The sequence below is a fragment of the Tiliqua scincoides genome, chromosome 9, assembly GCF_035046505.1.
Source record: "Tiliqua scincoides isolate rTilSci1 chromosome 9, rTilSci1.hap2, whole genome shotgun sequence".
Taxonomy (NCBI): Eukaryota; Metazoa; Chordata; class Lepidosauria; order Squamata; family Scincidae; genus Tiliqua; species Tiliqua scincoides.
The window spans coordinates 19863936-19886405 of NC_089829.1; the positions used below are offsets into that span (position 1 = coordinate 19863936).

At 44.7% G+C, this 22470-nt stretch overlaps 1 protein-coding gene across 1 annotated transcript; it reads right to left on the bottom strand.

The window, feature by feature from the left end:
- Positions 1-611: 611 nt before the first annotated feature.
- On the bottom strand, positions 612-19062 carry CEBPG (CCAAT enhancer binding protein gamma). Its single transcript, XM_066637318.1, has 2 exons — positions 18960-19062; positions 612-2685 (listed from the first exon to the last, which is right to left on the bottom strand). Exon 2 carries the CDS (start codon positions 2572-2574, stop codon positions 2122-2124), a length of 453 nt encoding a protein of 150 aa, XP_066493415.1. The 5' UTR covers positions 2575-2685; positions 18960-19062; the 3' UTR covers positions 612-2121.
- Between the last annotated feature and the right edge of the window lie 3408 nt (positions 19063-22470).

Here is a 22470-nt window from a genome sequence, read left to right on the forward strand (position 1 = left end):
AGCCCATGTGATAATCAGGCACTACCATACCTTGAAAATTTGATCAGGGTCTGTATACGTTCTTTTGCAGGTAATTTGCAGGTAATGAGTTCCTATTTCTGGTCACCATCTGCTTAATAATATCACTTCCTGCTTAATGAACCTCTGGCCCTCAGCTGACAACATGCTATTCAGCCCAAAGCATGAAATGGATTTGACACCCCTGTTCCATGGAGTAAACCTCACTGAACTCAGTGAGTTCCGAGAGGACATGCACAGTATTACAATGGTTGTAGGTGCAACCTTCAATATAACATGCAAAGCACCAGTTTTGGGTCTGTCCCTGTAGGACAGGGATTGCTTCATAGGTGACAAAACCACTCTGTCACAAGAACATGACAGTGACCTACAAAATAGTAGGCTGCCAGATAGCTTTGATTTCTCCTGCATTTCGTGTTGCAGGCTACAAGTAGGCTCTCTTGCATGCCCAAGACAGTTGAACTCTCATCTCTACTATCACCACTTTCTCCACTGTTCCAGTTATACACAGGCTGACCACCAGCAGCTTTCCCAAATCCCAGACTCGGGTCTTGATATTCACCACAGGGGAGTTGCAGAAGTACAAGTCAGCATAAATTTTGTATGTTTTTATTTTCTTTCTATCAGCATGACCAATTTCTTGTTCCCAGTCCTTCTAAATACATATACAAACACAAGGACTGTAAGGAAAGGGGAAGTATAAAACAGTCATTTTTGCTAGTCCATTCAATCATATGCAAGCATACCATAAGTGAAAATATTTTGAAAGAGAAAATAAATTAAGGTTCTATCAGCTTCCCTGCTTTGTTGACTTGTGTACAGCACAAAAATGTATAAAAGGGATTTATCACCAACATTTGAAAGTTATTGAAGTAAATGCCTTTCCTCCAAAAGGAAAAACTAAAAAGGACAATTTGCATGTATTCCATTATTATAAGACCAATTTGTTTAGAACAGTGGTTCTAAAGTCTTTGTAGGGGTGGGAGCCCAGGGAGCCTCTAACTTACTTCTACCTTGAGAGCAGGTAAGTCTGGACATGCACAATTTGTCACAACTTTCTCAGATGTAAAGTCACTCACAGCATTACTGAGCAAAGGTTTAGGATTACGAAAGGCACATCTGCTTGATTTTGTGACCCTTCTGGGGAGACCTTTATGAACCAGCTTTCTGCAGGCATCAATTACAGTTCATACTATTTCTCACAAAGGACCTGCAGACTCTAAAAATATGGCTGTCAGCCCCAGGATCCTACCCTTTCTGCCTCTTTTCTTCCAGGGTGGAAGCAAGGTGAACAGAGAGAGTACAAGGAGCAACCCTATGATTATGCAGTGGCAGAGTAGGCAGATAAGAGTCGGCACACTAAACACTGGGAAACATGGAAAAAGCATATTCAGACAGCAGGCCTGAGCCTCAAAACAAAATGGGGAGTAGCAGCACCACCACAACCTACCTGTCAAAGACCTCTGGTTCAACCAACTTTCAGTTTGTTAAAATTAAGCCATTGGCTACATTGTGGACACTTGTTTTAGTCACCTTATTGAAGAAACCTCTGTTGAATGAATGACAGCCCTAAACGAGCTAGTAAACTAGATGATTCATCAAAGAAAACTTAGTTGATCGCATCTGCATACAAGAACAATCACTGAAGAAAAGTATTTTGTCATCAGGTGATAAAATGCACACTGAAGTAGACACCACCTTAGACACATTCCCTCCTGTGAGGGTGGCAGTGCCTCCACATGATAAACATGACAGTTCTTGTACTAAAGAATTGACTTTTAAAAATGCTGCCTTATACATCTATTAAGACTAAACATCACACCCTAATTTCAGTGAAGGTAATTTGGGATGTTTGTCCATTTTGATGACTGTTTAAGTAAAAAATGCCAGAGCAGAAAATACATTAACACTTAATTCAAAACAAATACTTGTTAATAAACAACTTGCATCAACCCGTCAGTGTTAAGCCTACTATCAAAAAACCAAAAATCACAAAATGACAGTTGTTACAAAGGTCAGAGAAGACCCTTCTCTGGTGCAGCGCTTGACATGCGCAAGGAGGACTGTGTCCACACTGTTCCACCCTCCAGCAAGAGGTTGCATCTACTGTCCGGAGCCATCTGGATTTGTTGCAGAGCTTTCTGTAGCGAGAGGCTGCACAGAGTCTGTGAAGTTGTGAGCATGCTCAAGAAACAAGTCTTTGAGGACACTCAGCTCCTTTGTCAGGAGCTTGATTCTGGCCTCCAAGCGTTCATTTTCTTCTTTCAGCTGGTTGACCCGCTGGAGTGTGTCCTGGGCCTTCTGCTTGCTTTTCAAGCGGCTCTTTTTAACTGCCATGTTGTTACGCTCCCTGCGCTGGCGATACTCATCGCTGTTTCTGTCAATGATGGAATTCTTCTTGCCCTGCTTACTGGGAGGTGCAGCTTTGCCTCCACCTTCAGGACCAACAGGCACCAGCTGAGGCACCTGCTGCAACCCACTTGTGTGCGCTTGGGTGTAGATGACACTTACTCCATTGGTTTCTGCAGTTGTGTTCTGCTGGGATGTCTTGCTCATTTGGACAGACTCTTCTTGAAACTCACAGGATGATTTATAAGAGAAACTGGGACTTGCTGAACTTCCAGGATGCTGCTAGACAAGTTCACACCAATTTAACACAAGTGGAATCTAGGAGGAAAAGGAACACATTTATATAATCTGGTCTCTTACCATTTGTAGCATCTTGCAAGCTTAGCTCACAACTGGTTTCTCATACAAGTTCAGTCAACCAAATGCTTTGTGCCATTCCTAATTTCTTGGGCTTATTGCCTCTTCTGCAGCAAGTTTTCCCATACAGACTACAGTGAACCAGTTCACTTCCTGGCTAGCTCATATGCTAGGCTGCAAAATGTAAAAAAAAGGTCCAGGCAGGTGACAAATGGCATTACTAAATTCACAGTAAGGATTGTACCAAGGATGCCAAAACAATCCCAACATCCTAATAGTTTAAAAAAAAAAAAAGCTGCATGTTGCAACAGACTTAGAAGGCACCTCCCAGCTCCATTTGGCTAAAGGGGCCAGAGATAAAAATTCTTGTATAAACAAAGTTTGGGCACATCTTGCCAAAGGAGATCCATTTGCACCTCACAGCCCATGGTTCTTTCACTGTAGGTCAGGGATCTCCAAATCCCAGCCCAGGGATCAGATGCAGCCTGCAGAGAACCTCTATCCAGCCTGCAGCAAGCCTCTGGTCCCCTGTGGGCCACTGGCCCACACGACTGAGTGCAACTGAGGGGAGTTCTGACAGCTGGGGAGGCTGTGCGTAGCCTCCCCAATCCTCAGAACACCTGAAAACATTTCCTGGTTTAAAAAAACAAACAGAAGTGACTTTTGGGGCCCTCTGAAGGTCTTAGAAGGCTTTCTGAGGGTTGGGGAAGCCTCGCCGGCTCTCAGAACATGCTCTGGGTGTTTCCTGTGATGTGCTGTTTCTGAGGTATTTACTTCTGTGTGTATATGTAGACATATCAATATATATCTATATAAGTAAGATGCTTGTGGGGTGGGGGAATGAGAGTCCATTTGAGTGTGTGCTTTATTTCTGTGGTGTTGGTGCTTGGAGAAATCTTGGAACTTTGAGCCCATTCATTCACTTATTCATTCATCTACCATAGATATTTGCCTATAAGTCAATCTCACAGATAAGGCAAGGGCAGGTTTTCAGCCAAAAATCATGGAATGTTCCATAACCATTGGATAAGTCAGGGGGTAAAACTGAGGGAATGGTGCTTGTGAAGATGCCCTGGAGTATGACAGAAAGGGAGGGGGGAATCTGAGCCATGCCACTGTTTGAAGACATGGTGTTTCTGTAGTACTGTGTGTTGTCCCTCCCTTAAAGCGATAGAATCAAACATTTGCATTGAATTGCTTTAAAAAAGTATTCTTGTAGCCTGAAACTGCAGAAAAGTATTTGCAGTTTTTAAACCCACCCAAAACAAATGCAGCTCCATCATAAAGCAACACAAACAGCTTAGCACAGCACCTTGCTTCAATTGCTGCCAGACTACTTTTGATACTGCTCACTGTATAAAGGCACTCCTGGGCTTGGAGTTAAGGAGCCTGCTCAGAAGGCATGACAAGGATCTCCAAGAAACAAGCAAAGCTACCTGTTTGTAAGCCGTCTGCAATCACTCAAACGTCCCTCAGATGCTTCACAGGCACTTTTATATTTAAAATTTATTTTTCCGGCCCTTGACACCATGCCAGATATTTGATGCAGCCCTCTGGCCAAAAAGTTTGGAGACCCCTGCTCTAGGTTGAAAGTCTGTGGGTGTGTTTCCATCAGCATTTGGCTTCCCTTTAAGTTTAATATTTTTGCTTCCTCCTGTGTGTGGTGTTTAATCACTGCTTTATTGCATACATGTTATTTGCACATGTTAGCTGCCTTGAGCATTCTGTGGCAAGAGTGGAGATACAGGGTAAAATTCCTATAAATAACAAACACTTCTCCCTCTGCTCCCACAGCCTGGCCTAACCAGACTGGTAGTATTTGGGAAATTTTTGTAAGCATTCTTGTATGTTTGAAAGCTCTTGACTGTTGCAACCCTCCCACACCATGTCACTCAAGAATCAGAAGTATTCTTGTAGCCACTTTCTCCTACAACAGTGACCTACCATACTGTGAAATTTAAAAACAGATATTTAAGAGTGTCATACCCCTTTACAAGCCCCACCCCCATTTTAAAACAAAAAAGTTTTATCCAATCCAACAGTAAAATGGCTAACCCAGGCAGTGTCAAACATATGGCCCGCAGGCTGCATACAGCCTACAGAATCTCTTCATATGGCCCGCAGAGATCCAGGGCCAACATCCTGCCCCTTCTGATCATAGCTATGCTCCAGAAAAACCAGAAGTGACATTTTAAGGCCTTCCAAGGTTTCTGAATGACGTTCTGAGGGCCAGGAGTTAGTACAAGGCCTCCTCAGCCCTCAGAACACACTCTGGATGTGACCAGAGTAGAGCTCTGATAACGTCTGGAGGGGACGGGAGGTCGACCATGGAACTCGGACCATTGCTCTTCAGCAGGTGAAATGAATCTGGTGTGGCCCCTGGGATGATGCAAGTGACACCCCTGGGCTACCCATCCCCTGCCACTGCACAAGGATTCCCTATTGTAATTTGTACCATTAATGCTATATATTCCACAGCACCAGGGGCGAGTGAGCTGAAAAGGCCTGTAGTCAGCCTAACCAAAAATACTACCAACTAAATAAGACTGGATTCTTCATGTCACCGTATTTCTATACCCAAGAAATACCTAAATGTATAAGTTCACACATGACCATATGCCCTACATATAGTTGTCACTTTGGATGAGAACAACAGATATTTGCTGTTAAAAAATGCTTTGATGATTTGGGATATTAATAAACATGCATGCTTGAACAGGTCAAAGAGATAGTTATAATGATAAAGATATGACTTGATTTTGACATAGCATGCAGCTGTGTACACATGTTTAAGAATATGGTGTTCATATATCATTAGCGTCAGAATTACAAGTCTAGTCTCAAACATATCTCCAATTAAAAAAAACACACATTTTTCCCTACTGTTTGTTACTGGGTGTTTTCAAACACCATTTTTACAGCTGTTTAATCCCCCATATTGCCTCATTCTTAGGCAACTTCTCTGCAACATGCCTGGATACACTCAGCTCTCACAAAGGGATCCCTTGTGGACCAATGTCTAGCCAGGTTTTGAATGCTTCCAGTTTCACAACCTTGGCAACTGGTCTTACTGTCTAACTTTTGCTCTGTTTTCATATACATCCGTCATTTTGTCCTAAATGAAAACTAGAGACACAAGTCTCAAAAAACAAGGAAGCTACCATCTTCAAATGGGAGGGGGAGTTATGAGCACCCTGCTTTTCCAACTTCCCTAAAAGACCCAGCTCTGCATGTACCAAACATAGCTTCAGCACCACATCGCTAATATAAAAGGGACCTTTAACATGAGAGGCGGCTGGACTCAAAAACCTACCTGGAAATCCCTTCTTAGGATACCAAGGATCTCACTATTGTTCCTCATGTATGAAAAGCAGCTTATGAATGCCCAGAGGCATCATGTCTTCCAGCTGTCCATAACAGCAATGTAAACCAGCCCCTCCAGCTTCTTCATGATCTCTATGCAGTCGCACACAGGAATTCTGCACACATGCAGAACTGACCCCAAGAGCACTGACCTGACAAACATTCTGCCCCTGCTCTCAAGTAGGGGAAACCTGTGCACATCACAATCTATGCACACGAAGCACCCTATTCAGTTGCTTTTCAGCAGAAAGAAAAAACGATTGTTCTGTTTTTACTATCAATCAGTTTTGGTGTTGGTAGTTAAAATTGAATACTGTTCCCTGCTCTGCCACATGGCAAGCAGATGAACCTTTACATAGAAAACAACCTTCTTACCTCTGCTTTTTTCCCTTTATTTTGTTTCACTACTCTTGAAAGTACAGGAAGACCAACCAAAAGGGGAAGAATATTTCTACCTCTCTACTCTTATCTGTAAAATTATTTTCAGAACACAAACCACAATACCAATTTTCATACTCATGCAAGCTGGTACCTACTGAAGATGCTTACACAGAATCCATCCTGAAAAGTGTTTTGGTACCCAAACTCACACAGAGCATGAAGTCAAGTGTAGGGCATTAGCCTTTCATACAGAAGCTAATTAAACTGGTTCTATCTCACTGGAGTGGGATAGCAGTATTCAGATTCATTTAGGAATCATGAATCCTTGACTCGGGTCTCTTAAGGGGTTTCAGGTTCTCTACTCACAGGAGACCATTAGGACTGCCTCAACTCATAAGACTGCCATGACAGAAATGTCAGCTTAAAAGACAGCGTGCCATCAAGGCAGACACCAACACTTACATAGCCTTCTGATTCAGAACTTCCTAAAAGGCTTCATTCCCTAACCAGTTGGTTGCAATTCAGACTTTATATTTAACACTATACTATGACCTACAACAAAATGGACAGAGTCAACACCTCAGTACTTACCTTTAACCCTGGTACCTAGCTTTCACTCTGAACACTCCAAGCTTGGATAGCAAGCTAAGGACTCTAGCTTCTTCAGTATGAAGAGTTCAAGACATGGGTAACTAGTTCCAGTCACAATACCTAGCTTTCAGTTCAGAACTACAGACTGCCTGCATCTTATGCATGATTTGACTTGCGTGAATTCTAGTACACATGCCTGCACCCCCCTCGTCTGGCATGCTGTGCTTTAGTTCTTAAAGAGACAGAATGTGTTATATTTAAGAGCATTTCAGCTATATGCTATTACAGCTTTATGTGCCAAGCTTAGAACATAACCCTTGCGTAAGATGTGGGCTGAATACCCTCAACCTCAATACTGAGAAATGGTCTCAATAAAGAGGTCTCTTTGATATGGACAGCCCAAAACCACAATACTTATACTTCAGTACCTATATCTCAACTGATAAGTAGCCCAAGTTTGAACACAGAACCAAAAACTTCATGCTAAGTTCCTTCAGTACGGAAAGTTCAACATTTTATTACCTCATTTTAATCTTAGTACCTAGTTTCCAATTCCTAAGCAGTCTTAGCTGCTTGCCAAGCAATGGTCTTCAAACTTAGTTTCCTCGATACCAACAGCCCAAAACCTCAATACATAGCAGCTACCTCAGTATTTATTTCAGTATAGAGAGTTCAACTCATTGCAATTAAGCTTTGGTACCAGGCTCATAACTTAAAGGCAACTAATATTCTCGGTACTGAGATATAGCTTTGGTGCCTAAACTTCACTGAATGGACACCAAGGCACCTTGGTGATACCCAGCTCAAGACTCAGTATATACTTCTCTACTTACAGACAGTATGGGTTTTGATACCAAGTTGGTATCAAAAACCTAGCATGTCTCTGTCTTTCCTCTCTTTCTAAGCAATCTGAAGATGCAATGCCTCACTGGTCTCAGCACCTACCATCTTCATACATAAGCCATTTCATATCCCTGCTAATTGGGTAAGAGGCACTTTTTCAAGTGGGTGCTCCTTTTTTTAGCAGGGGGAGAGTAACTGGCCCACCTCACCCCAGCACTGTCTGTTCTAGTGGCTGTCTGCTGGTGTTCTTTTGCATCTTTTTAGATTGTGAGGCCTTTTGGGACAGGGAGCCATTTAGTTTTTTTATTTTTCTCTGTAAACCGCTTTGTGAACTTTTAGTTGAAAAGCGGTATATAAATACTGTTAATTTCTGCCCAACACTGCATATATTCAACAGGGATAAAAAGTCTGAGCAGAAATGGGTGAAAGCGTCTCTCCATTTACATATATTTACTGCTCACTATGTGAACAAGATCAGAAGCTTCAGAATTTGAGCATACCACGGATTTACTGCCAAAAAAAAATTTAAAGAATCTGATGCCAATGGAATTAAGTTCCTGAAAACTGAATGCATCTAAGAGGCAGGAGGTATGGTCTGGAGATTGAGCTGTCACCTTGCCTGATAAAGCTAAGTACTTTAACTTGGTTACTTGGTTACTTGGATGGGAGACCAAGGCCGCAGGGTATGCGCAGAGCAGTCAGCTGGCAGAACTGATAACATCCTTGAGAAACTGCTCTCAAACTTGGTTGCAGGATGACAACTGCACTATGCAGGGAAACATCTGAAGAAATGGAGGTTCTAGGACAGGGGTGCTCAATACGTCGATTGCGATCCACCGGTCAATCGCAAGGCAAAATGAGTCGATCGCAGGCTTCTCTCCCGTCCACGCATCCCTGGGAGTGAGCTCCGTTGACTCTACTGGGGCTGACTCGTGAGTAGACCTGGAGAGGAGACGCTGGCAGGCTTCTCTCCCGTCCACGCATCCCTGGGAGTGAGCCCCGTTGACTCTACTGGGGCTGACTTACCTTTCCCCTGTTTTTGCACTGGTATGTATGGAGATTTGCCCCCCCCCCAACTTCTATCTGTTGGTTCTGTGTGCAAGGGGCTTTGCACTGGTCTTGCTGTGATGTCTATATAGAGATCTTCGCTCCCCCACACCTTTCCCCTGTTTTTGCACTGGTATGTATGGAGATCTGCCCCCCCCCAACTTCCATCTGTTGCTTCTGTGTGCAAGGGGTTTTGCACTGGTCTTGCTATGATATCTAGATAGAGATCTTCCCTCCCCCACACCTTTCCCGTTTTTGCACTGGTCTGTATAGAGATCTGCTCCCCCCCCCCACTTGTATTGGAATCGAGGAAGATCTGGTGAGGAGGCAGATGTGGTGTCAGCAGTGGCCCCTTTAAGGGTAAGGCCTGGGCATCCAGCAGAGTGTGCTGCACAGCTGCAGCCACTTGAAGGCAATAGGGCCCTCATTGATATAAGAGCACCTGAGGCAGGAAGGGCTCCACTTATTTATGTGAGTCAGCCTTTTCCTACATGAAGATCATTAAGTCCAAGTACTGTTCCACCAGGACTGATGAACATTTGGAAGTGTGCTTGAGGCTGGCTGTCAGCAGCTACTGTCCGGACTATGCATCCTTGGCTCATTCACTTCAGTGCAAGTCATCAAAGTAAACTCAAGTAATTACAAAAAATGTTTATAGTTAATTATGGTGTTGTGCAATATTGGCTCATGCAGTTATGCAAGGTACACCAACATACATTGTACACATAAATGTTATATGTTATGATGGCGCGAACATTATAAAAAAACTCTGGTAGATCTCCAGGCCTTGCTGGGTTTCAAAGTAGCTGTCAAGCCAAAAAAGTGTGAGCACCCCTGTTCTAGGAGATTGTCTCATGGAATAATACCTGTGAAAATCTCACTAAAAATGGATTTATGTTCAACCTGAATCTATTTAGAAAGGCAGTATATAAATATTGAAATAAATAAATTTTCCACCCTATCTAAATGCTGTATTCCTGTTTGTCTCAGAGACTTCTACCCAAAACACCTTGGGATCTCATAGCATGGTTCTGATTTGGAATGAACCTAAGACAGTGTTTCTCAAACTGTGGATCAGGACCCACTAGGTAGGTTGCGAGCCAATTTCAGGTGGGCCCCCATTCATTTCAATATTTTATTTTTAATATATTAGACTTGATGCTACCATGGTATGTGACTGCATTTGAAGAAATATGACAGATCTGCACTTTTAACAGGCTACTATGTACATACTTTTAACAATGATAGTAAATGGGACTTATTCCTGGGTAAGTGCGGGTAGGATTGCAGCCAAGAATTGTTAAAACTTTTCCTGCTTGATGATGTCACTTTTGGACAGTCCTGACAGATTCTCATTCTAAAAAGTGAGTCCTGATTCTAAAAGTTTGAGAACCACTGATCTAAAGTCTTGTTGCACACGCTTTAGAAACATTACAGCAGATCATTGTGTGATCTGGTTATCAGGAAGGATAGCATCATCCATTATTTTCACATTGAGATTCTTTCAGTGTTGGACTGTATCACCAGGCTGCCTTCTAAAAAACAATGCCATGTGCTCCCTTTCAGCATACCAACAGCGCCAGTGTTTACAAAGTGCATGACCATAATCTCAGCATTCATCCATTATCCCAACCTGTGCCTGTGCATCAGATCCAGTTACTTTTATTTCATACAGCCTCAACCACAACAGTCATCTTGTTGGCACCTCTCCACATCAAGCCTTAACAAAGATGGTTCCCACTGGCATTCAAATCTCAAGTGCATTGTCCACACAAACTGCTAAGCGTTCCAGACAAGGTTCGGATTCTGCCTCCCAGGAGGGGTATCCCAGCAGTAGGAATGCCATCCCTTCCTTCCCAGAGAAGTGATTAATACTAAGAAGCTCTCTGAACACTTGAAACATCCTATATAGATTGCATGTATTCGCATTTAACTTTTTTTACTTGTTAGGATAGAATAGAACCGGTTTCATATCTGCAACCTGGCCAAACAGCTTGAAAATAAGAGTAAAGATCTCTCCCTTCAAATTTCATATTCAAAATGGGATATTTTGATGATCTGCAAATATTTGTTTCAGTTCTGGTCTAGCCCTTGGCTGGGGTAGCATTGCCCAGCTCCTGTCTGCATTATACTCTGCAAAGTTGCAAAATATTTTTATAAATATTTATATGCCACCATACAACAAAAATTCACAAAGCAATTTACATGGCAAATGAAGAAAAAAAAGATTTCTCTTCTCACATCTAAAAAGGATCCACAATACATACATCAGCAAACAGCCACTTAAAGACACTACACTGAGATGAATAGAGACAGTTTCTCTCCCCCTACAAAATATGAGAATTGCCACTTCAAAATATGCCACCTTAGCAGACAATGACACATATACGGGTTTGCAATAATGCAACAAAGAAGGTATGTCCTGGAAATGAGAAATCTAACCATAGCAAATTAAACAAATTAAGTCCGTACACAGACCTTTTTGAAGACCTGACAGACAACACTAAAGCATTAGCTTTAACCCAAAGGAAGCTACTACAATGGAGTCTACAAGTAGGGAGTGGTCATCCAAAAATATTAATGTTACATGGGACAAACCACAGAAACAACTTTTTCTTCTGGCTTGGGTGAAGGAAGTTGTATTTTCTTGTTGAAACTGACAATTTAAAGGCAAGCCCAAGATGTTTAACACATCAGCAAGTAACAGTGCAGCAGTTACAGGATACCCACAGACAAACAGTGAGCTTCTTCATCCTTTGAAGCAACAAATGGAAAAGAAAAAGCATGTGTCTATGAGGTGTGGTCATACAATACAGGAAGGTTTTCCCCAAGGCACTATCCCCATGGAAACCATTCAGGTTCAACCTTGCAGGGAGAGGCAGATGTTAGTCTGCCATCATAAGACTGCTATGAAAAATTCTGGTCCTTATCTCTACAGAAGCTTTTCAAGTCTAAAATGAGCAAAGAAAAATATTACACCACCTTCTGCCAGAGGAGTTATTGTGTTTAAGCACAATCATATGTATGTCTACTAAATCCCACTGAGTTCAAAGGGACTTATTCCCAGTTGTGTATAGGACTGTACCCTTAATCTACTGCAGCAAACACAACAGGCTTGTGGCACCTTAAAAAGGAACAAATTTATTGCGGCAGTAATGCTGTGGGCCAGAATCTATCAAAGGTTTGCCACAATACATGGGTCTGGCTTCAATAAAAGTGCCTCTCTTTAAAAGTGCTACCTACCTGCTCGCTCACCTCCTGGTGAGCTTTCATTTCCTCTTGCTCAAGTTACATTTGTTACCTTTGGGTTATTGTGTTGGTAACCTCCTAGAAAGAGCCACAGGAACATAGGCAGTTTTTGCAAGGAAATACTAGCAGCAGATAACAAGTTGCTTCCTCATTCATCACAGAAGGACAACATTATGATCATTTGCAACTTTTAGACCAGTGTTTCTCAAACTGTGGGTCAGAACCCACAAGGTGGGTTGCAAACCAATTTCAGGTGGGTCCCCATTCATTTCAGTATTTTCTTTTTAACATCTTAGACTTGATGCTATCATGGTATGTGACTGCATTTGGGGAACTGTTACAGACCTGTACTTTGGACAGCTACGTTGTATATGCTTTTAACAATGATAGACAATGAGACTTACTCCTGAGTAAGTGTGGGTAGGATTATAGCCTAGGATTGTAGCCTAGGATTGCTAAATAATTTTCTGCTTGATGATGTCACTTCCGGTCATGACCACTTCTGGTGGGTCCCAACAGATTCTCATTCTAAAAGGTGGATCCTGGTGCTAAAAGTGTGAGAACCACTGTTTTAGACAATGTTAGAGTATCATTTACAGTCATATTACCATTTGTTTCTCACAAAATTGCAGCAGTATTTTTTACAGCCCTTTTCATGTAGAAAGTACTGAAAGTAGGGGAAGCCTCAAAGTTACCTAAGCAAGACTGCTTAACCCACCTAACAATGAACATGTTTTTGAACAATTCCAAACCCCTTGGGGGGAGACACAAGAGAATAACCCCCACCCCATGTTGCACATGAGAAAAACAATAGTCTATTCTATATCAATACCAAGAAACACTCAAATGCAGATTGAATGCTAAAGTTTAGAACAATTTTGAAATAAGGAACAAGGAAGAGTAACCCTGCCCTTGACAGCCAGCATGGTCACCCTACCTCAGCGCTTCAGCATCAAGCAGTAAGAGCAAGAGAAGTTCTAAAGAGCATTAACTCAACATGACATTTAAGGTTAGCAAGTAAAAGATGCTTTGTGTTGAAGCATCGCATGCATGTCTAATTTGCAGGGCACATCTATAACACTGACCAAGAAGCCTACTAGTTGTATGGGGAATTCTAAGTTTTGAACCAGCTAAATTTTATTGCTGGCTCTTTGTGATGCTCACCACCACCCACACTTGCATTTGTGAGCACTGTGGAATATTGCTACAGGAGCAGTAGCAGCAGCAGGCTATGACAAGTGCTATAACTTACCACCCACATCACTTTAGGAATATTTAGTACAGAGGTTCTCAAACTTCTCAGTAGTAAAACTCCCAAGGTACGTTTTTGCAGAGGGTGAAGGCAACGACATAATCCCCAAGATTGCGTCTCTAAAAGGGGAGGCAAAGGGTTTTGTTTTTTTTAAACTCACAATGGACTGCTGCAATGTCCAGGAGGTGTGGGGAGCCCTGCACAGCCCTCCACAGGGCTCCCCAAGTCTTAAAAAACTAATATAAGTGATCGCAAACCACTTTGGTTTCACAATAGCAAATCAGAAGTGGTTTGCAATTGCTTATTTTCAGTAGCCCTGGGAGTAAAAAAAAAAAAAAAAAACCTTCACCTGCCCAGTAGCAACAGGATCCTCAGGATCACGTTACAGCCTTCCCCTGCCCCTTGAGTGGCCAGGGGCTGAGGCACCAGTTTGAGAGCCTCAGATTTAGTATGTGTCTCCCTATCCTTTTGCTCAGGCACTGTGCACTGCCTCTCTCCAGAACTAGACTACTCACATGTTTAGTTCATGAAATTAAAATGTCAGACTTTTCCCCCCTCTCTTTTCCTTCCCTTTTCCAAATGAAGGGAAGGCACATGAAGCAGCCTTACAGTACAATCCTATGCAGTTAACAGAGTAAGTCCCAGTGAACAAAACAGAACTTACTTCTAAGTAAACATGCCTAGGATTGTACAACTAGAGCAAGTCACTCCTCAATACTGTCTACAATGATTGGCTATAGCTCTCCGGCACTTCCTGGTCCAACCTGGAGATGCAGGGACCAACATGGAGACCTTATACAGGGTACATGTTCTACAGCTACATGTTCTACAGCCCATCACCTTAAATGAAGTGCTCTTTGTCAGAAGTGAAAACCAGACCCACTTCTCCAGGGGAAATTGTGACCTGAATGCAGCATGTGGCTATCCCTCATTACAACAGTAATGAGCCAGTACCCAACACTATGCATGCAATGAAGAGGTGGGTGGGCAGGTGGAACATAAAGGCAGGAAGCTAACTAAACAACAGGATACTCACAAGCCTAAGAGTTGCTACTCATAACTTATGCAAAGGTTTTTTGATATTACAGACTGAAGAGTAGGGAAATTTATTTTTCCTGCCAAAATCAGCAAATACAGGTTGTAGGCTTTTTTTTGTTCGGAGACATTTCTGGAACCACTCAAAAATGCAATTTCAAAGTTTTCAATAAGAAAGGTTTGTCCCACTAATCACTATTGCAACAGAATACACTGGATGCTCAATGGAGATTGCATACAGTGGATTTCATAACAAAGAGAAGGTGGCAGAGGGGAACATGGGCATCAGCAACCACACAACTGAACTGAAATTTCTAGACTGTGGAAAGCTCAACACTGTCCACTTCATATGCATAAACCTCACTACCACAACCTGGAAATAGTACAAATAATTGTCTCCATTATCTCTCTACTCACAGTATTACTCTTTCCATCCCTACCCCCAATCCCTATGCTGATGCCATATCTCTGGCCCTGGGTTGGGATATGGTTTTTTTAAAAATTCAAATAAATTTATATCCCACCTTTTCTCTCTAAAAAAGAAATGTCCAATATCAACACCAACAAAAACCATTCAGTAATCAAAACAATCACGGACCATCAATAAAAAAGACAGGCTTCACAACAGAACATAAAAAAGCAGATCGGAAAAGCAGGGCCTTCAAACCCTGCCAGAACATGGATAAGGAGGGAGAAGATTTCAGTTCAAGAGAGAGAAGTCCACACCCATGTTCCATTACAGAAAAGCCCCCTCCCTCCCCCCAAAACTGGTCACTCCCAAATGAGCTTCAGTTAATGGCTGCATCTGCAGAAGAACTGCACCAGATAGTTTTGATAGGTTATTTCCAATGGGGGGCAGTCCTTCAGGTACCCTAGCCCTACACCATGTAAGGCTTCAAAGGTCAGTACCAGTACCTTGCATTCCACCCAAAAACAGACCACCAGCCAGTGCAGTTGCAATAGCAGCAGCCTGACAGAGTCAAATTGCCTGGCTCTGCTCATTCTGCACTTAGCCATATTTTGCACTAATTGTAGTTTCTGGATGGTCACTAACCACCAACTCACTTTGTGCATTACAGTAGAGCTGATCTCACCAATGCATGGATTGTTACAGTCAGGTTTCACTGTCTCATATATGGACACCATTGGCACACCAGCTGGCAATTAGTGCACTCCCCACACAGTGATGCAGTAGCACAGAAATAGTTTCTACTGCGTACTACAGGGGAGTTTTGGCTGCTGGAGGTCTGCTCAGGACATTTGTCCCCTTGCTCCATGGTAAGCACCAGCAGCCGGAATGGATAAACTCGAATATGTGCCAGTGATATCGCTGGCACAGGTTTGAGTTGAACTATGCAAGTGGATCAGTCCCAGGAAGTTGATCAGGATTTGGCGTGCACCTCTGCAGCTGATCCCACCCCATTCCTAGGCCCAATTCGCCCACCCCTATCACTGCCCCATTCCACCCACCCCATTCAACACCCTCCCCACCCTCCTACTGCCCCATCCCACACGTCTCAGGACCAACAGCACCTTTGTTTTATTCAGATTAACTTTCAACTTGTTCATCCTCATCAAGTCTCTCAACAACCATTAGATGGAATGCAGATAGAGAGCTGGGTATCATCTGCATATTGGTGACAATCAATCTCAAATCCCCTGATAACTTCTGAGAGAAGTAAATATTGCTCATGTAAATATTGAACAACATGGGGGGCACAATAGAGCCCTGTGGCTTACCCTAGGTAAACAGAAACACATCATGGTCAACGTTGTCAAATGCTGCCAAGCGGTTCAGGAGGACCAGAGACACTTCCCCTGTCCAGTCCCAAGAGAAGGTCCCCTATCAGGGTCACACTCAAAAAACCTGTTTTTTACTTATGTGTGTGGCGGCAGCAAAACCCAGAAGTGCTGCTGTAATGGCACTACAGATCCCCGATTGGGTCCCTTCCCTACCCTTCTTAAGGGAATAGCGTTCCAAAAGAAGTTTGGGAACACCTGCCCTAGGGAGGTCACGACCCTCAGACTGACAAACTCTGGCTTAGAATTTAAAACACTGGAAGAAATCTATATTGCACTCTTTAAATCTTACAATCAAATTCCAAGAGATCAAACTCGTAGAGACATTTGCATACAATGCCCACGTACACATGCTCCAAACTTGTGAAGCCCTTCGTTGCTGCCTAGAGTAAAGGTTGCCAAACTGTCAACTGCCAGGGTCACATTTAGCATGGCTCTTTTGGTGATCCAAAGAAGCTCAATTATAGAAAAACACATACATAACTATGGATTTTCACAATAATATAAATGTTTGCAGCTGCAGAGTTGCTTGCTGTCTCCCTCTTTCAGCATGGCCCTCTGAGAGAAACCAAGCCCAGTACTTGTTTCATCAAGCAGGAAGACGTGTGGTGCAGAGCACTTAATTATGAAGCCACTGGTCAAACTGTGTTGGGTGGACCAGATGTGGCCTGTTTGGGGACCCCTGCACTAAAGAATCAGATGCCCCCTCAGATTTAAAAGGTGAGCATTCCTATTACAAATGGCTTCATAGTCCATTCTCAAATAGGTAAATAAAAAAACAAGAACACAGTATCCTGGATGACAGGACATCTAACAGATTTTAAAAAGCTGCACTTCAGTATGTACAAAATGTCAATGTCTAAGAACATTTCCTGGGGACAACCAGAACCCTTCTCAGAGAACATGTAAACCCATAACGGATTTATTTTACTGGGCACTTATTTTATCTGCCCCAAACACCACTCCAATGAACAAAGATTACAGATTCCATGACAGAAACAGCAACAAGTGTAGAGCCAAGGAGTTTCAAAAATCCTAGAATACATGCCAGGTAGTCTTAAAGTTTCTCCTACTTAGAGCTAGAGGTATTTCCACCTTGGCAGATACTTGTGATTGAGATTAGAGTTTTTTCCCCCCTCTACATTAATATTTTCGTAAGAAACTCAACATTCCACACAGGCTGCACAGCTGTAGCCTCCTCTCTCAGGATCTGTCAACATGACAGTTACCTATTCTAAACAACAGAAATGACTGTGTTTAACTGGGAGCCTAGACTGGAAGTGCAGGGCAACTTCTGAGAAACAGCAAATCCCTGGCTCTTGTCAACATCCAGAAAGTGGGAGGGGTCACTCTCCCTAAATCCTGCTTCTTTTGAAGAGCTTCCCACAACACACTGCCCTAACCTGCTAGGTTTAAAGCCACTATTCTTTGGAGGGGGGAGGGGAGAGAAGAAAAGCAACCTCTCTGTCAAAAAACATAGCAGGTTTCGCAGCTCATGGTGTCACAAGATAATGCTGTCTTGGAGGAAGAACACTTGGGAGTGTGGCATGGGTCCGAGACATGGGCGCTTCCCCCTTCAAGGACAGAGTTTCCTTTCCTCACCTCCTTTCTTCTCCCTCCCAGACTGGTTCAAAAGCCAAGGCTCTGGCTCTGGCTGTTTCTCTCCCCCCACCCTCGCCTACCCGCCCCCTGGGATTTCCCTTGTGCCAAGACATGACCTCATCCCAGCAGGGACAGGGCTAGAGTTGCTTGAAGGTTGCATCATACTTCGAAGAGAGAAACAGACACAGAACATGCTCCGCTCAACTCCTTGCCTCCATGACACCTCAACAAAAGGGGGGAATGAGCCACACGCCCCCCAGCACCCATCTCCTCCTCCTTCAATAGGCAACTTTGACTCTAGTGCACCTCCAATACTGGTCTGATGCAATCTCTCCCCTACCCCCTTTCCTCCATACCAGCCTCAAAGGAGAGGGGGATGTTTTTTGTATTTTTAAGAGAGGAACTTCAGCCCCCCCCCCCACTCTTGAGAGAGAGGGGGGTTCTAACCACCACCCCCAGCCCCATTCTCGAGAGAGAGGGGGGGCTCTCAACCTCCATACATGATGAACCCCCTTCAGCTGGAAACCCCCTAACTTTTGCTCACACACTAGTATTATGGAGTGTTCCCCACACATACACACCCTATTCCTACACACCAGCCCCACATTTTCTACTTACACCTAGTGGGGGGGGGGGAGAGACACAATTAACTCCACACACCCCCAATGACTGGGTTTCCACTCCATATGGTTCACATATACCCTACAACTCTGCACCACACACTGGTCATGATGTGGCCACACACTCCCCCCTCCCCACAGCCCTCTTTCCTGCACACCAGTCCCAATCTTTACTCCTACTTAGTGTGTGTGGAGGGGGACTGAAACTCCACACTCCAGTTCTGTGGGGGGGGGCGCTTTCCACTCCCCACTCACTTCCATTACCCCCCCACGAGCAACCCCAACCCCTCCACTCTGCCCACGATGGTGTGGGGAGCCCCCCAAAAGCCCTTCCCCTCAGCCCCCCTCCCACTGCTGGGGGGAGGGTAGCCAGCACCGGTGGAAGCCTGTACGAGCCCCCCCACACTGTGGGGGGGACGCGCGCGAGTCGAGCCACCCCTCCCCCTTCGTACCTGTCCCGGGCTCGATCGGGGGCGGGGGAACAGGAGGCGCGCGGGCCCAACCAGGCCCGTAATGGCTCTTCCTCCCTCTCTCGTCCTCCTCCTCACTTCTCTCTCAGGGCGGAGGGGGCGGGACACCAACGGTTGCGCAACCGGCCACAGCCAATCAGAAAGCGGAGTACCTCAGGGGAAAGAAGCAACTCCCGCCCCTCCGCTCCGATTGACAGCTCTCTCTGAGCCAATCGCCGAAGGACGGCCGTCCGACGCCGCCAATCGCGGGCCGCTGATCCTGAGACGGACAGGTCCCCCAGCCTATAGGAAACATGACTAAAAAATAGCCCGCTGGGCAGGTTCAGGAAGAATGGGGATTCTGGGGGGAGGAATGATGAGGACACCTCAGGAGTGGCTCTTGCCTCCCACCTTGAGGCACGTGACTTTCAAGCACCACTTTCTCCCCCCCCCCGCCATTCCCCCCTTCACAGACACATAAAGGCTGCCATCCTAGTCACACTTTCCTGGGAGTAAGCCCCATTGACTATAATGGGCCTTACTTCTGAGTAGACATGCGGACATGCAGTTTCTCTCCATACCAAGGTAAACAAACGCATCGGTAAAGCAGCTACCACGTTTTCCAGACTCACAAAGAGAGTCTGGTCCAACAAGAAGCTGACGGAACATACCAAGATCCAGGTCTACAGAGCTTTTGTCCTGAGTACACTTCTGTACTGCAGCGAGTCATGGACTCTTCGCTCACAACAGGAGAGGAAACTGAGCGCTTTCCACATGCGCTGCCTCCGACGCATTCTCGGCATCACCTGGCAGGACAAAGTTCCTAACAACACAGTCCTGGAATGTGCTGGAATCCCTAGCATGTATGCACTTCTGAAACAGAGACGCCTGCATTGGCTCAGTCATATCGTGAGAATGGATGATGGCCGGATCCCAAAGAATCTCCTCTATGGAGAACTCGTGCAAGGAAAGCACCCTACAGGTAGACCACAGCTGCGATACAAGGACATCTGCAAGAGGGATCTGAAGGCCTTAGGGATGGACCTCACAAGTGGGAAACCCTGGCCTCTGAGCGGCCCACTGGGAGGCAGGCTGTGCAGTATGGCCTTTCCCAATTTGAAGAGACACTTGGCCAACGACTGAGGCAAAGAGGCAAAGAAGGAAGGCCTATAGCCAGGGAGACAGACCAGGGACAGACTGCACTTGCTCCCAGTGTGGAAGGGATTGTCACTCCCGAATCGGCCTTTTCAGCCACACTAGACGCTGTTCCAGAACCACCATTCAGAGCGCGATACCATAGTCTTTCGAGACTGAAGGTTGCCAACATCTCTCTCACTTCTGAGTAGACATGCGGAGCCTTGTACTAAGCTTGAAATCTACATACACATTCCCTGGGAGTGAATGCCATCAAACTCCAGTGGGGTTTACCTCTGAGTCAACACTAGGCTGTGTATAAAGATAATTGCATCAAATCTGATTAATCGCCAATACATGCCCCCTTTTTATGTTATGTTTTTAATGTTTATATATATTTTATATAAATGTTTATACAGATAGATTATTGCTGCAGTCACCCCTGTCGCCTTTGTTCTTGTACAGCGTGATGATGTTTGCATCCCTTATGTCTTGAGGTACTCCACCTTCTCTCCAGCAGAGACAGAGGATTTCATGCAGCTCAGTGACGATGATCTCTTTGCAGCACTTTAGGACTTCAGCAGGGATGCTGTCTTTTCCAGGTGCCTTGCCAAAGGCAAGGGAGTCCAGGGCCATGTGAAGTTCTTCTAGGGTTGGTTCACTGTCAAGCTCCTCCAGCACAGGCAGGCACTCAATGTTGTTCAGCGCTTCTTCAATGACTACATCTTCTCTGGAATATAACAACTACCGTGGCATCTCTCTCCTTAGTGTTGTAGGAAAGCTGTTTGCCCGAGTTGCACTAAAGAGGCTCCAGGTACTTGCAGAGAGCGTTTATCCAGAATCACAGTGCGGATTCTGAGCCAACAGGTCCACCACTGAAATGGTATTCTCCCTTAGACAACTGCAGGAGAAATGCAGAGAACAACGACAGCCACTCTTTATAGCCTTCATAGATCTCACGAAGGCCTTCGACCTGGTCAGCAGGGATGGCCTCTTCAAGATTCTCCCTAAGATTTGATGTCCACCCAGGCTCCTCAGCATCATCAGATCCTTCCAAAAGGACATGAAGGGCACTGTTGTCTTCGATGGCTCCACATCAGACCCCTTTGACATCCGAAGCGGCATGAAGCAGGACTGTGTTCTTGCACCAACCTTGTTTGGGATTTTCTTTGCTGTTCTGCTGAAGCATGCCTTTGGAACTGCAACAGAAGGCATCTATCTCCGGACCAGATCAGATGGAAAGCTCTTCAACCTCTCCAGACTGAGAGCAAAGTCCAAAGTCCAGCTGAAATGTCTGCGTGACTTCCTCTTTGCTGACGATGCAGCTGTCACTACCCACTCTGCCAAAGATCTCCAGCAGCACATGGATCGTTTTAGCAAGGCCTGCCAAGATTTTGGACTGACGATCAGCCTGAAGAAAACACAGGTCATGGTTCAGGATGTGGACTCACCTCCCTGCATTACAATCTCTGCGCATGAACTGGAGGTTGTCCATGACTTTGTGTACCTTGCCTCAACGATCTCTGACACTCCTCTCGATACCAAGCTAAACAAGCGCATCGGTAAAGCAGCTACCACGTTTTCCAGACTCACAAAGATAGTCTGGTCCAACAAGAAGCTGACGGAATATACCAAGATCCAGGCCTACAGAGTTTGCATCCTGAGTACACTTCTGTACTGCAGCGAGTCATGGACTCTTCGCTCACAACAGGAGAGGAAACTGAACGCTTTCCACATGCGCTGCCTCCGACACATTCTCGGTATCACCTGGCAAGAAAAAGCTCCAAACAACACAGTCCTCAAACGAGCTGGAATCCCTAGCATGTATTCACTGCTGAAACAGAGGCGCCTACGTTGGCTCGGTCATGTCGTGAGAATGGATGATGGCCGGATCCCAAAGGATCTCCTCTATGGAGAACTCGTGCAAGGAAAGCGCCCTACAGGTAGACCACAGCTGCGATACAAGGACATCTGCAAGAGGGATCTGAAGGCCTTAGGAGTGGACCTCAACAAGTGGGAAACCCTGGCCTCTGAGCGGCCCATGTGGAGGCAGGCTGTGCAGCATGGCCTTTCCCAGTTTGAAGAGACACTTGGCCAACAGTCTGAGGCTAAGAGGCAAAGAAGGAAGGCCCATAGCCAGGGAGACAGACCAGGGACAGACTGCACTTGCTCCTGGTGTGGAAGGGATTGTCACTCCCGAATCGGCCTTTTCAGCCACACTAGACGCTGTTCCAGAACCACCTTTCAGAGCGCGATACCATAGTCTTTCGAGACTGAAGGTTGCCAACAAACAGATAGATTAGATATAGATATAGATATCTAATCTATCTATAATAGATAATCTATATATAGATATATAGATATGTATAATTATATAGAT